This window comes from Carassius gibelio, chromosome A21, assembly GCF_023724105.1.
Source record: "Carassius gibelio isolate Cgi1373 ecotype wild population from Czech Republic chromosome A21, carGib1.2-hapl.c, whole genome shotgun sequence".
Classification (NCBI taxonomy): Eukaryota; Metazoa; Chordata; class Actinopteri; order Cypriniformes; family Cyprinidae; genus Carassius; species Carassius gibelio.
In genome coordinates, this window is record NC_068391.1 from 8,153,551 (window position 1) to 8,169,643 (window position 16,093).

Here is a 16,093-nt window from a genome sequence, read left to right on the forward strand (position 1 = left end):
GAAATTATGCTTCTCTTATTTTCATAGCTCTGCAGATGGAAGCACAGCTTGATTATTATTATATGCATCTGGTATTTGAATGTCAGGAACAGTGGGTGTGTAGAGGCCAGCAGGAACTCGGAGTCCAGGGTTTCCATTTTACCGTCTGAATATAGCTGAAGCTAAGCATAACTTTGTCTCCCGGAGTGACCCGAACCATTTGCGATGGCGGAAAGCTTGATATTTCACGTCTAAACACGCCATTGCACAGAAAGCATTGTCTATTACCCACAAATCAGTGGGCGCACATTAAAGTATGCCTTTCGTCTCTCTCACACACACAGTAGAAATGCACAAAAAAGGTGTTTTTCTCAATTCTGCGGGGACATTATTCTCAGCCTGCCTCTCACTTGCTCTGGCATAATGCCGGCGAGAAGAAAGCTCATTATTTCAGACAACCATCAGAGGTCGCAGAATCTTTAACATGGCGTCAAAATGACTCGCTTGCACGGGAAGAAAAAGGAGTTGATTGTTATTGTGATGTGTCTTTGAATTAGAGTGTCTGCGTTTGATTATAGTCGGCTGAAATGTCAGGTCGCACATTCAGGCGCTCGCAGCTACCCAAACACAAACAGAGATGGTTTCCCCTAGGGTCAGTTTGCATCACTGAGCTCCAACTCAACTTTGATGAAGTTCTTTCAACATGTAAGAGCAGTACGAATCCCACTTTTATAAAGAACAGCAAAATATCAAAGCGAAAGGACGGTGTTAATAAGAGAAGCACAGACAGATGCTCCTTTAAAGTGCACTCGGCGTGGCTCTGCGATGTAGGAGTATTGATTCTCTCAGATATTAACCTTCACCATTTTTACTTCAGAATGACAGTTCTTTACCAGCACATAGCAGTTTCCCATTAAACTACATGATTCAGACTTTACACTCCTTCACGACAAGGCATTTCTTATGTATTCTAATAGTTAAAGACTAACTTCGATGGATAAAGATACTATTCTTATGTGAGACTTCTCTTACCTCCCAGCTGTTGTCCTGGGTTTGTCTCTTAAGCTTGATATTCCAGTCTTCTGAACTCACATCTGCACAGTGGGCTATTGTCAAGGCAACAGGGGAGGAAAGGGTCAGGCCAGGGGGGCCGTACGTTACTTCTGGACTCAAAAGTATCTCCTGACCTTCATCAGACAGAGCACTAAAGATAAAGAGACAGAAAGAGATTTTACTTTTTTTTTTTTTCAAAACAACAAAAAGATTAAATTAGTATTGAGGTGCTGCTAATACAGTTAGTTCCTGACGATTAACTGCTGTGTTTCTTCTCATTTGTAAGTGACTTTGGATAAAAGCATCTGCTAAATTAATAAATGTAAAAAGTAATGCTTCTGATTCTACTTAATTGGCATTAGACATCAGGTGAAAACACACACACAAACACACACACACAAAGAGAGAAAGAAGAAAAAAACTAAAATGTGTGAAATTACACTTCTCTAATCTCCGCCTCCCTTATTCACGGTTTCAAACTCTGACAAGCTTTATGAAACATCCCATAGGAATAAACTAGTGCATTCAGTGTGCTTTTCAATGAAACAACTGTTTGGACACTATCCTTACATGGGCTGGAATCAATTGTGACATTTATTTAAAGATGTGGACAAGGAAGAAAAAAACTAAAACGGATTGTGTCCTCTCTGAGTACCTTTTAAGTGACCTAGCAAGATAATTATACCATATTTTTAGACAATCTGCCTTAAAATGCATTTTTCTTCAAGTTTGATCTACTTTCCGAAGACACATATCCACACAACAAAAGTAAATATAAGAACTATAAATGATAATTATATACTTACCAAGTTTTAATAATAAATCCACAACACAACTAATGACACACAGCATTCATATTGTTGATGTCATATCATGATTCTTTTTTTTTTTTTTTTTTTTTTTTAGCTGATGGACGATAATAAACATTTAGAGCCAATCAGAATCCAGAGTTTTAAAGAGCTTGTGAATATAAAGTGGCAGATAACAAAACTGCAGCACATGCTTATAATAAACAGAATATAATTGTCCATGGGTGTGGATACTAATATAAGTATTGCTATAGTTACTGGTCTTGGCGTGGGCATACAGAATTTATTTAACCTCTTGATAACAGTGTGCAGTAAAGCAGGTAATCTACTTGGGGGGGAAAAAAAACTTGAAAACTTGTTGTCCACATTTAAAATAAAATACAGATCAAGAGAACAACTTTTGTGAAACGCTCATGGGAAATCCTCACTCAATAGGTGTTGCAGTGTCAAAATAACAGTATTGATTTCACCAGATGATTCCGATGTTGAAATAAATGGAATTTGTTTGGTTAATGAACTTGAGGGCAAACTACTGCAATAACACCCTGAACAAACATTAGCTAGAAACACAAGCAGATTTGTTAATGGAAACATGCCAAGTTGCCGCACAGCTCTCCCTGCAAACAGAAACACAACCGATTAGCCTGCAGACTCAGCACTAATGCAGATATATTGTACTTTGTCCTGGTTAAAGTGATTCCAGAGGGCAGTAGGACTTGATCGGGTGTGGATCAGTAAGTGTGTGCGTGTGTGCGTTCACTGGTCGATGGTGTTGTTTGAAGTGCTTTCTGAGGACCCTGGTGACATATTGAGACGGTTTGGAAGTGTTAGGGTCGATCGATATGACTGCTGTGGATCCTCAACATGGATTAGTCATCTACATCGGGGGGAGTCAGGCTGGCCTGGGCGGCGCCATGGAGAACTAACACATTGACACAGCAGATTACATGAACCAGACACCTGCTGTTAAAGGGGTCATATGATGCAATGTCAAGTATTCCTTTCTCTTTGGAGTGTTGCAAGCTGTTCATGCATAGGTAAGATCCCTAAAGTTGCAAAGACTAAAGTCTCAAACCCAAGGAGCTCTTCTTTATAAAAGTTAAGACTCATCCATGCCTTCCTAAAATGCATCGTTTAAACACCCCCCCCCCACACACACACACATGTCTATGTCACTATGTGGGAAGATTTGCATAACACTACCCAAACAGTCACACAAATAAAGGAGTAACTTTGATTTTCGCTGTAGTATTGCTGCTTCCACCGCCATGTCATAGAGACGCTGTGTTCGTTGTAAAAGCGAAACTATTTTGTTTGGTCTTCCAAAGGAGGAACAACTAGAAATCAGTTGTATTTACAACACCGTTCCAGAACAGTTCAACCCAAATATTTGTGTGTGTGTGCAACACATTTAATGAATTACTATTTCCTGAACTTACAAGGGCAGCTGTTCTGATTCACAACCTGTAAGTATGTTTTCATATTTACTGTACAAAAAAATGTCCACTGTTTTGAGCATTGTAGAGTTGCGCTTGTTGTTCGCGTTTCCAAATATTTGTGTGTGTGCAACACATTTAATGAATTACTATTTCCTGAACTTACAAGGGCGGCTGTTCTGATTCACAACCTGTAAGTAAGTTTTCATATTTACTGTAAAAAAAAATGTCCACTGTTTTGAGCATTGTAGAGTTGCGCTTGTTGTTCGCGTTTCTCCTATCACAAATGCTGACATGGTTTTATGTTTACGTGGCGCGATATGCAACGCAAAGCGTAAAAAGTAGTGGTGGGCCGTTATCGACGTTTCCCTCACATTTCCCTCACATGCTTGAGGTATTCGGCCAATCACAATGCACTGGACAGCTGGCCAATCAGAGCACACCTCACTTTTCAGAACGATGAGCTTTGACAAAAATACTCAAATAAAATACTCATAATATAAAGTAATGTTCTTTTTAGCAACGTCATATGACAACCTTAAAAAAAGCCATGATGATTTACTATACCTTTTCGCACAGAGATTCAGACTAGATTTTAATACGTATGTGTGGTGTTTGTCCATGCAATACTCTCTGCTTTCAACTGTCTTTGCTAAGGTGTTCTGTTTTTTTTATATGTTGCTGTGTGGTAAATTTATATCACATTTCTGTGAAAGCCTTATTTTGGAACCTTTATTTTTAAGTTAGTAATTTAAGGTATTATTCATGATTGTAACAAATACAGGCCAAAGTTAGACACTTAAATGTGTATATGAAGATATTTTGAAGAATGCTAGTAGCCAAACAGTTTTAGGGATTACTGACTTCCATGTTATGGCCAAAAATCATATTTTGAAAATATATTATGTTTTACAGAAAACAGAAAGTCATACAAGTTTGGAACAAAATGATGGAGAATTTTAATTTTGGCCTTAGAATACTATTCCTTTAAGTCTATAGACTTTGACAAAAGCACCACTAAGAGTGATGCTTCTGATGAATATACGTGCAGAATATCAAGTGTTTATTTTTTCATTCTATGCAGGTGGTGGGCTGAGACAGTCATCCAATTACAGCATTTGACACTGTACTGTACCAACAGGCCAGTCACTTAACAGCCTTCTAATTGCTCTCTCACTGCATCAGCACTGTTTGTTTACATGTTTATTTATTTATATTGAGTAATTACCTGTTCTTTCCTAACATCCTCCATCTATTGGCATTGTATCCAAACTCTTTTGTGTCTGAAATAAAGGCAATTAATGCAGATGAAGCAGCTAAGCTTGTTTTGCCATTCTGGAGAGGAGAAAGAGCGTTACTTGACATTTACAGCCATTTCATGAAACTCTCGCAGACACTAAAAACATTCATGCACATAGAACGCACATCAAATGGAACAAAATGTCTCATATTTGCTGAAATATCAGGAACAGTGGTAAACAAATGAAAAACAGTTGAAAGGGGCTCAATATCGATTCATCTGGATGAATCTGATTAACCCTGTGCTTGTTAAATAAACGGACCTGTTAATTAGAATGGTGTGGAAACCTGACTGGTGCAGATCAGATGTGGGTTTTGAATGAGGAAAAAAATATGTTTGGCTTTGGCAGCAGGGTAATTAACTCAATAACTAAAACTAAACCCATAAAAATAATTAATTAAAATACTAATAATAAACATTGACTGAAATAAAAAAAAAATACACAAATCAAATGCTATTTTATATATACATAGTTACACTAAAATGTTCAATGTTGTTTACATGTTGTGTATTCACATTTGCAAAACAATTTACAAAAAAAATTACTATATATATATATATATATATATATATATATATATATATATATATATATATATATATATATATATATATATATATCTTATGTTCATGACTACTAAACTAAACTAGTAAACTAGTAAAGACATTATGCAAAAAATTATTTCTTTGGTTATGTTATTCCACCAAGTGAAATAAAAGAATAATATAAGTGTAAAGATGTAATGTCAGATGAAGAGGAGCTGGAGATGCAGCACTAACAAGGAAATGCATCACCTATTGATTTACAAGTTTAATATCCGCAAGGATTAAAAAAAAAAAATGAAACAAAAAAACTGTCTAGTTTCATTAACACAGTGTGAATCATGTCCTAGTAATACAAATGTTCGGTGTGATGTCCAGGTGAATCCATGGAGAAGCGTGCAGGAGAGCTTTAAGCTCTGCAAATAGCTCAGAGGTCTGAGCAAACTCAATCCTATCACTGTGAACAAATAAAAAGAGTCTCTGATTGATCCTTTTTCATGACTTTGCTCTCTATAGCCGCTGTTATGAGGACTCTGGAGATTGTGCAGCTAAATTTAGGAGGTTCTGCAGATTGATTTCTGCTTCCCTCTTCTTCTAAACCCCCTCTCTCCACCTTCTGTAAATGCTTTGTGGTCAGATTGCAGTGTTGTGGATTGAATTTCTCCCCGCCACTCACTACTACTGTCAAAAGATAGGCTTTGACTGACAGCTGGGCTGAGCAGCTTGAGTTTGACTGACGGATGGCTGCATGGCGGTGGTGTTGGCGCGTCGGATGGGAGATGGGGAAGCTAACGGCTCTGAGCTTATCGGATACTAGCAGGTACCTTCATCTGCGGACTTGCTGAGATTGAAGTTTTCATCTAGGAGCGCTGAAGAGTCTCTGAACACTCATGACCTTTGATCTCTGTCAATCCCAGCGAGCCTAAAACAGCGACTGAGGATTGAGAGCGAAGCGAAAGGTGTGTTCCGTCTGATTGCAGGCTGACATTCGTGAGTTTTACAACTTTAGTTTTAAGTCCTCACTCACCAAAGTTTACTCATATTTTTTGGGACATTAATCCCAGAGTTTAGCAGCTCACCAGAACAAAACAAGTAGCGTTCTGTTGGATTTCCACTCCTTATGATTTACAGCATCCCTAAAAAAATTTTCACTGTGATATCTGTAAAAGTTGAGGTATGAAACATAATATACTTTAGTTTAAATAATAATAATATACCAGAATGTTATTCTTTCCTGGATTTATGAGGTAACCTAATGTTAGAAACAGGATTTCTAAACCTCTAAAATACCTTTTTAAAATGAACACACAAGGTATTAGTTATGCAAAACTCAAATACTTAATTTTTTTAAAAAGTCCTTATCCTTAATTTTTAATTAGTAAATCATAAACAATCAGGAGTCATGTAAATTCATTGGGTAAAAACAGCGGGACCCCTCAAGGACATTAATTATGAAGAAGAACTTATTATGAAGAACAAATTAATAATAATTTATTTTATTTTAATTGTAGAAACTAGAGTACATAGAAAAATAAATAAATAAATAAAAACTGGTTACAAAATACTAGGGCAAGGGGGGTCTTTAAATATTGTGGTGATGGGTGACCTTGGAGTCAAAAGTGCTGATAACCACTGATTTAGCATGCTTACATCGTAGCATGATGCCCACAGGGCTGGTCTCAGGTCGAGTACAGTGCCATTGTTTCAGAGTCACCATCTTTTTTTCCTTGTTGCGACAGCTGGCTGATAACCTGCTTGACTCGGATGTGTTTAACCGCTCTCTCACACAGACACAGCATACTAACACTATAAAAGTACATCTTCTCAAATGAGCCTCAGGAGAACCAGTCGCACCTAGCTGCCTTCAATATACAGCCCTGTCATCGTGACTACAACGCTGCCTCCGAAACATAATGCCAGCTCTCAGCAGAGAGCGAGTCTGACTGACTGCTTGATCCAGCAAGCGGAGGGAAGATTGATGGTAAGAAGGGAAAATTGAGGTACAGAAAGTAAGAAACAGGCACAAAAAGAAAAGTGCCCTACCGTTATGTTTTGGATGCTGCTGTTATACACACCATGGCCTTCTTGGCCTACCAGCTTCACCAAACAACACGTTGCTGAATGGCAAGCTAATTTAACATAGCTAGACTAGTCCACTAGCTAGAAAAGCACCAAATCAACAGTTTAATGTGTGAGAAAAGCTCGTTTCCATAACTTAGTGTGCTGCCAACATAAGAAGCTGTATAAAATTATATATAAAGTAAACAAAAAAAAAATAACATTAACAAATAAAATGCAAAACAATAATAATAAAAAAAACGTATTTTACAGTCCTGTTCCTCATGTAAATACTATGTACTTATTATAGTAATTACAATAACTATGTAATAACTAGGTACTAACCCTGAACCTACCTCTAAACCTAACCCTACCCCATGTAGTTACCTTGTGTTACCAGAACTTTCTTAGATAAAGACACTGTAAGTACACTATAAGTACGTTAGTACATGTACTGTAAAATAAAGTGCAACCAAAAACTTTAATGCAAAATAGCTCTGACGTACTAAAATAACTACAACTTAAATACAAATAAATATCGATATACTACCCAGAACCTAAAGCCTATAATCTAATAAAAATGACAAAAACACACAACAAAATTACTAAAACATGAACTACTTACAATGAAAATGGAATATATATATATATATATATATATATATATATATATATATATATATATATATATATATAATTATATGTATATATATATATATATATATATATATATATATATATATATATATATATATATATATATATATATATATATATATATTTAATAAAAACAGTAAAAAAAAAAGTATTATTTCAGTAAAACTCAAATAAGACTAATTATAATAGTCATTGGTTTTGATTCGTTTGTTTTTAAAAGATATTTTTCAGTATTTGAATGGCTGATATGGTTTTGTCCGGAATCTTTTATATATTTCTCTAAATCTGAATTCTCCACAGAGGGCATTAGAGGGCAAAAAAGAGTTACCTTAAAGGACAGCATCATTAAGTTGGATTAGCCTCCACATTTTTTAAATGCTCTTTCCATAGGCAGCTCTCTAGGCTTTGGAACAGAACAGAAAAGCGAGTTGAATACAGTTTTGATTTTGTGCGTCAGTGTCCTGGATATATTACCTGGAGTCCTGCTGGGTAATGCTCATGTACAGTTCCCAGGTTGTGTCCTCTTCAATTGCACCGTGAGGCACCAGCAAACTCACACCTAGCAGAAGACAAGACACACACACACTAAACCAAACCATTTATATGATTTGACAACATGATGGAATGGGAGTTCGATGCTAAACTGGAACAAAGAAAGTTCCTCTTTTGGAAACACCCTTCATTTCCCAGAAGTCCTTTCAGTGGAATGAATAGTTATGTGCAAGCCTGGAATTTGAAACAGCTGAACGTTTTACTGTGGGACTTGGGCATGAAAACACGTCTTCTTAAAAATCAATTCAAAAACTCTTTTACGAAGGCTTGTGTACAACACACACCTTGTGAAGTGACAAGGCGCCTGTTGAGTTGTTAGAGTCACTATTCAGCTGTAATGGTCTTAAAAAGGCTCAGCGAGAACAGATGCACTAGCCTCTAACCTTTCTCACACACTTCTGCCAGCCTGTCAAGGCTCTTTACTGCATGTGACAGGATCAGAGGTAGGAAAGAGTAAGGGAGTGTAAAGAAGGGAGATGGAGAGAGAGATGGACCCTAGAGACTTCTAAATCAATGCCGCCCTGCTGGTCTGTCTGCCTCTCTGTCACTGGGTACTGTGCACAGCACACAGCCACTGGATATACTGTGCATGAGAGAGAAAGACATGAAAAGAGAAACAGAGAGAGAAAAAAGAAGAGACTGGTGTGTGTGTGTGTGTGTGTGTGCGCGCATACCAGCTCATCTCTCCCTTGACTTACGAAGCAAGTCATTTTAACATAGAACCACCCACTTAGACAGGACATGAACCGCAGCAATTTATTATTATTTCTTATTTCTATTACAGTAGAATATCTTAAGGTTATCTTGTTAACTTGCTATTAATAAATAAAATAAAAAAAATAAATGTTGAACAAAATGTTATAAAACATAATAACAATATATATACATACACAATAATAAAAATTATTTAGCAGGGTGCATTTTAATCAAAAGAGACAGTAAAGATATTAGATGCTTTTCTTTTGAATTTTTATATTCATCAAAAAAAAAAAAAAACTGGTAAATGATATTTACACATTAATATTAAGCAGCACCGATATGTTTTAACACTGAAATGTTTCTTGAGCACCAAATCAGCATATTAGAATGATTTCTAAAGGATCATGTGGCACTAAAGATGGGGGCAAAATATATATACTGTATACTGTACTACCATTTTTATAGCTGTCTTATATTTTATTTACTTATTTAAATCCCAGCCTTAAACAATAAAGCATAAAGCAATGGATTTATGAATTATGATTCAATGATAACAATTCCAATTCCTGTGGAACAGGAACAAAGTAATTTAAACTGAGAGCCAGTTCTTACATGCTAAATGTCTAATATTCTAAATGAGCATTAGATGTTCTGTGAATGGGCTGTGGACTGAAAATATTCCATAATCAACTGCAGTATGCTTTGTTAAATTTTTTCATGTAGTGTGTTTGATTATCTCATGCTTCTTTAATCTTTCTATATCATGTGGTAAACACACACCTGCGTTGGGCACCACCAGCCGTCCTCCACCGTGCCCGAACACCCCATTGGTCCTGAGCGGTCGCTTGCCAGGAGTCATACTGGAGACCAGAGCTGGCTGGACGGGAGCCAGCTGGTTCTTCCCTCTCCCACCCAGCGTGCTTCCACCACCTCCGATCTCCTGCACCACACCGCGAGGAAACGTTTGGGAAGGTGCTTTCGCATGATACTCCGCCCTCTCAGACACACCCAGGGACACCATAAAGGAGCTGTGAACTTTGACCTTGAGGTCAGGAAGGGGGTCAAAGAGTGCAGGTTCGGGGATGAGCTCCTTCTCCATGGAGTCAGGGAAACAGATGGGGCCGGTGTAGGTCCGTGACACGGTCAGGTCTGGCTGCATGGAGGAGTTCATTAACAGAGGGTTACCTGGGACACAAAGTATGGTAGATGGGTCAAAACATGATGCTGATTTGTTTGTCTGGATTTATTAGATTTAAAATGCAATTCATACATAGAATGACCTGAACACACATATTCTATAAAAGAAGTTTAACAACTAACTTACTAATTATTAATAATCTGCAAATTAGGAGTTTATTGAGGCAAAAAAATAGTTAGAATTGGTCCCCAAACTAAAGTGTGACCAATATAAGGTGGCATAAATCTTATTAATAATAATACTAATAATACTAAAAAAATGCATTTTTAATTAAAATATGAAGAACTAGATTAAAAAAAATATATTTTGCCTTTACATCTTAGAATTCATTGGATTTTCATAATTTTAGACATCTTTGGATTGACTCAGACAAAGCTTGAAACAAATAGTAGTACTTTTGCTGGGTAGATTTTTGAATGCTTGACCTTCCATCAGTCAGTGTGCAACTACAGACCCAGTAGTATCTGTACAGTAGGTCTACTATACACAATAAATTGTGCCTTTATGTTGAGGGGTAGACCTTCACTGAATCTGAACCTGCAGAATTCAACCGAAAGCTCTTCAGGTTTCCAAGAAATTCAGACATCCATCATTCAAAAGTTTGTCTACAGTATATCCTTGGGTTTTGCATGTTTGTTTAATAAATCATTCAATATTTAGCAGACATTAAATATTTATTGAACAATAATAATTTATTAATGCCTTTGGTTACCAGTAAAAGCACAGTTCTCTCAGCAACTTTTAACATACTTAAATCCATTCTGCAGGATTCCAGATTTCACGGATTCTGTGTGGGCCGAATACTAGAGAAATACAGCCCTGTTTTTAATTCAGTTCAGTGGGTCATGGTTTGTCTGGTTAGTTTTTAAGGAAAAACAAACAAATAAATAAATAAATAATCACCACTGACACCCTTTCAAAAGATGTGTAAATTCTGCCAAACATAATTATATACTTATTATTTATTAGGGATGCACTGATATATATGCATTAAAACAATTATCTATCAGACATCGGCTGATTGTTTAAAAAAAGAGCTGATGTTCAGATCGGATTATATCCTGTCAATTAAAAATGTGTCGGCACTACAGTAGTGAATTCAGGTAATGTGAGTTTAGAATGTTAACGTCTTCTGTTCAAAACTGAGCACAATTAATCTGAAACATGGACAACATACAAGTTATTACATTTGATATGGAAAGCAAACAAGTTATCACATAACATTTCTTTCAAATCGGGTAATTTATTTTTGTTCTAAATAACTGGATATATATGTATCGGCACAGAAAAATTATATAGTGCATCTCTCTATATATAATATAAGTTCAATGTTTTGTGAAATACACGTTTCAGATATATGATTGCCTCATTTTAAAATATATGTATATATATGCATATTATATATATATAATTTTAAAATATATGTATATGTATGAATATATATATATATATATATATATATATATATATATATATATATATATATATATATATTCATACATATACACATATTTTAAAATTATATATATATAAATATGTATGTACAGTATGTATGTATGTACACACACACTATAACTTGCACAATATAATTTTTTAATAGCATTCAAAGGAGACAGATGTTTTCCAGATTGTCGGCAGCATCTACCAGGAGGGTGTAAATGAATCATGGTAACCAGCCAAACCTTGGTGTGCAGCCCTTATAAAACTCTTAGCATGAAATTGAGACAAAAACATTTCATAAAATGATGAATTATGATGCAACTGAAAGCCTCCCGTTATCAAAATGAACTATCAAGACAAATGCAACAGCAATCTTTCGATTATTAAAAGCAGCTGTTACAGCAGTGAGAAGTGATCCCACTCGTTTCATTATGAGCTCTGCGGAGACTTTTGACAGATCACGAAAACAAATCACACTCACCCAGACACCCCTCAATCTGTTTTATTCATCAAAAAGCGACGGCTGAACGAAAGCACTTCCCTGAGCTGTGGCGAAAAGAGGTGTGAGAGGGACTCATTTTCTCTTTCTCAGATTGGACTGAGGCCCGGGAGGATAGACTGCGGCTCACACTTGAAACCTCTCCTTCGGCAGATCTGTTCCAAATCTAAACGTGCGAGAGTTGTCACGCAAGGCTAAAGGTTCCGATCTCCATGACAACAGTTGTCTTGCTTGATTCGAGTGTCTATCAAAGTCGTTCTCTGTTGTACGCTTATTGGCAGCGCTGTCAAAAACCTGTCGCCTAGGCAACAAGGTTATTGCAACGATATTTCAACAGTTTTGTGGAGTCGTAAATGCATCAGCGAATGAGTCGAGATTTCCATAGTGATCAGATCTCTAGGCAAATGTATTTAAAGTGAACTGCATCGACTAGCACATTTCAATTCATTATATCCGTTCATCCATCCATCCATCATTATTGCTTTTCAGCAAACCAGTAATGACTGCTAATGTTATGTCACCTGATTAATATTCATGAGTCAGACTGTTATGGTTTATAATGCATCTTCCCTCACTTTTTGGATCGTTTTCACACACTCTGCATCCATCCATACTTTTATCCATCCATCATTTCATTGACGTTTATAAGCATTTGACGGGTACACTGTGGTATCTATCACCTCACTGTGTTTAGCTCCTCAATGAGGACTTTAAAACTTCCTGTCGAGACATCTGGTGATGTGTTTGTGTGTGTTGGTGTGTATGGCATTACGGTGGTGTTTAGTGGGCCGAGGAGAGTGATAGCACTGTGAACAGGCTCTATTACTGAACAGACAAGCAAGAGAGAACTAGTGCTCGGCTCTCTGCACCCCTCCATCAACATCAATCTCTTTTCCGGGGGCGTAAGATGGGCCAAAAGAGAAGAGAAGAGAGACATGGAAAGTAAATCAACTAACACTCTCTAGCTCTGGTTAAGAGCAGAGAGGCAAAGAGACAAGAAACAGTGTAAAATAAAAAAAAAAATTTTGCCAGGTAAATGGGAAGCAAAGGGCTCTTAAAAAACGTATAATTTTTCTAAATTATATTACTCTTGAAAAATGGTCAGTGAAAAGGAGTACTTATCCCTCAGAAAATGGTTGATTATCAACCGTATGAGATCCATTAACTAAGTGCTAACTATGTGCCAACTTCATATTAATTTGAGATTTCTTAGAAAATGTTAATTCTTTTTAAATTATATCGTTTTTATACTTTTATAATGGTTTAAAACTCCGATTTATGTGAGCAATCTAAAGTAAATAGACAACAACAACAGCAAACATAAAAAAAGAAATCTGGATCATGGTAACCAAGCCAAACCTTGATGTGTAGCACTTATAAAACTATAAATTATGATGGAACTGAAACTTGCATTTGTCTCTGTAGTTCATAATTGGAGGCAACTGGAGATCAAAATGAACTATTAAGTCAAATGCATCATCAAACTCTTGATTATTAGAACCAGCTGCGTGAAATATAAAATGAAAACAGGAAACAGAATCAAAAAAGATAAAAAATAGAACAAGATCACCTTACAAGCAAAAATTTGTAAAAAGAAAATTGTATCCCCTTGTGTTTTAAGCATAAATCTAAAAAATATATATTTTGTGAGGCTTAAAACAATAAACAAACTGCTTATGGGGTAAGAAAAAGAAACTTAATTCAAAACATATTTAACATTTGAGTGGAGTTTGCAGGTTAAACAATTCAAGCTCAATTACTTGTAGGAAACTGTGGGGAAAGAAAAGTTCTCCAGTTTTTTTCACAGTTCTGCCTTGCATGCACTGTAATTATGGTGCGAGTCATACATGAACTTGGATCAATTTGATGTTGTTTTGACTCACCTTGCCTGGCACTTTTGAAGCTGAAGGACTGAAATCCTCCGGTCAGCGCAGACGAGTCGATGACATCAACGCCATACTCGCTCTGGTTCCGCCGGTACAGCGTTAAAGCGATGACCAGCACGATGACAGTAACAACACCCGCTGCCAGGCCGGAGTAGAGCGCTACATCATTACTGCTGTCCATATCAGCTAGAAAAAAAAGAAAAAGATTTTGAAGAGAAATACACAATGACTAGGCAATGACTGTAGTTCCTTGAAAATGATTATATAAAGGTATTTGCTTATTTGCTCAAATTGCCATCAAATAGCTCAGGGATTTCATTTTGATGCATACAGATACAACACAGCCACAAATAAATTACATAACCATAAAACACCTCCATCACAAAAGTCTCGCTTTCTCTCTTAATCTCTCTAATGCTCTCACTTTCCCAGACACCTCCAGAACTAATGAAAGTTCTCTAGCGATGGGCGATTACAATCAGCCCTGAACCGCACACCTGACTCTCAACACGAATACACGCAGGGAATCTGGCAAAGCAAAAACTGCAAACCTACTGCAGGGAATTCGTGACAACGCAGCTCATTATATTATCTCATCTGTAGTGATTAAGCCCTATCTGCAGACTCCTTCATGCAAACAATTCAACCAGGACACTCTGAACAACAGAAAGAACAAAGAAAAGCTAGCATTTTGTTTCTGAGCATTCAAAAGCCTCTAGAAGGGTAGGGAACATCAGACAAAGCCTGCGGCTATGAAAACACTAGCCAGAAACATGTGGAGCTGCACTAACAGCAAACAGAGCAGGTTAATTGGGAGCTCTGGAAAAGTTTGGCAGGCTAATGAATCTCATTTGCACTCGTGTTTAGGTATTTGCTCAATTCGCTGCCTTTTCTTTTTGTTTTCCTTCTCCTTTGCTTTGTAATCCCCTTGTTCCCTTTCTCTTGAACTCCCCTTCTCTGTGACTTCAGATTGGAGTTCAGAACAGAAAAAATAAAAAATAAAATAAAATATAAAAACAGAACAGAACATGTTCCCTGTGTGTCTGTGTGTGTGTGTGTCTTTTCTTTTTATGTTTTGAAACAAGAAGTGTGGGCTTCTTGTGGGCACACAGGCTTTAAAAAATTAAATAAAAAATAATACTTGCTGTAATTATTCTGCAAGAATGCATTAAATTGTTCAAAAAGTGAAAGTAAAGACTTTTACATTGATATATATATAAATAAAATGCTGATCTTTTGAAGAATGCTAAAAACATGCATCATCGATCTCCCAAAGATATTAAGCAGCACAATTTTTCAGTTGTAAAGATATTTCATATTATTACTGTTTTTGCTGTGTTTCATTAAATAAATGCATGAAAAGCATGAAAACCTGACAAAAAAATGAATAGTAATTTATAATCTCACAATTGTGATTTTTTTTCTCACAATTCTCAGAAAAAAAAGAAGAAAAAATGCAATTGTAAGATATAAACTAAGAGAATAACAACCAGCATTGTGATACAAAAATTTGCAGTTCGTTTTTTGTGTTTTGCTCAGGGATGGAAAAATACAAACAAGTAATTAAACAAACAAAAAGAGGTCAGAATTCTGAGAAAAAAAGTCATGATTGTGAGATGTAAACTCAAAATCATGAGAAAAATGTTAGAATTAATGAGTTTATATCTCACAAGCACGATTTTTTCTTCTTCTCAGAAGTGCAAGAAAAAAATTGTGTGATTATATATAATTTCTTATTTATAATATATATATATATATATACACACACACACATTTTTTTTATCCATGGCAGAAACAGATTTCCATAAATAAGAAACTTCTTTCAAAAACATTTACAGGTAATAAATCGTACTGACCCCAAACATTTGAATAAAAAAACAACAAGTAAAAGGTTACGTTTACTATGTTTGACTATGTTACAATCATGATGGGGACACTGACATTCAAAGACATTTAAGCTTTGCGGTGCATCATTGTCAGGTTA

General features: G+C 36.1%; 1 protein-coding gene across 1 annotated transcript in view; it reads right to left on the bottom strand.

Annotated features, from left to right (window-relative positions):
* The window catches only part of LOC127941322 (netrin receptor UNC5D), a 159,093-nt gene that overhangs the window by 11,143 nt on the left and 131,857 nt on the right, over positions 1 to 16,093 (bottom strand). Inside the window, exons 9-12 of the mRNA XM_052536268.1 lie at positions 14,107 to 14,295; positions 9,867 to 10,271; positions 8,310 to 8,394; positions 1,012 to 1,183 (exon numbers count right to left, since the gene is read on the bottom strand). Coding sequence (XP_052392228.1) covers positions 1,012 to 1,183; positions 8,310 to 8,394; positions 9,867 to 10,271; positions 14,107 to 14,295 — 851 coding nt within the window. The remainder of the gene's footprint in view (positions 1 to 1,011; positions 1,184 to 8,309; positions 8,395 to 9,866; positions 10,272 to 14,106; positions 14,296 to 16,093) is intronic.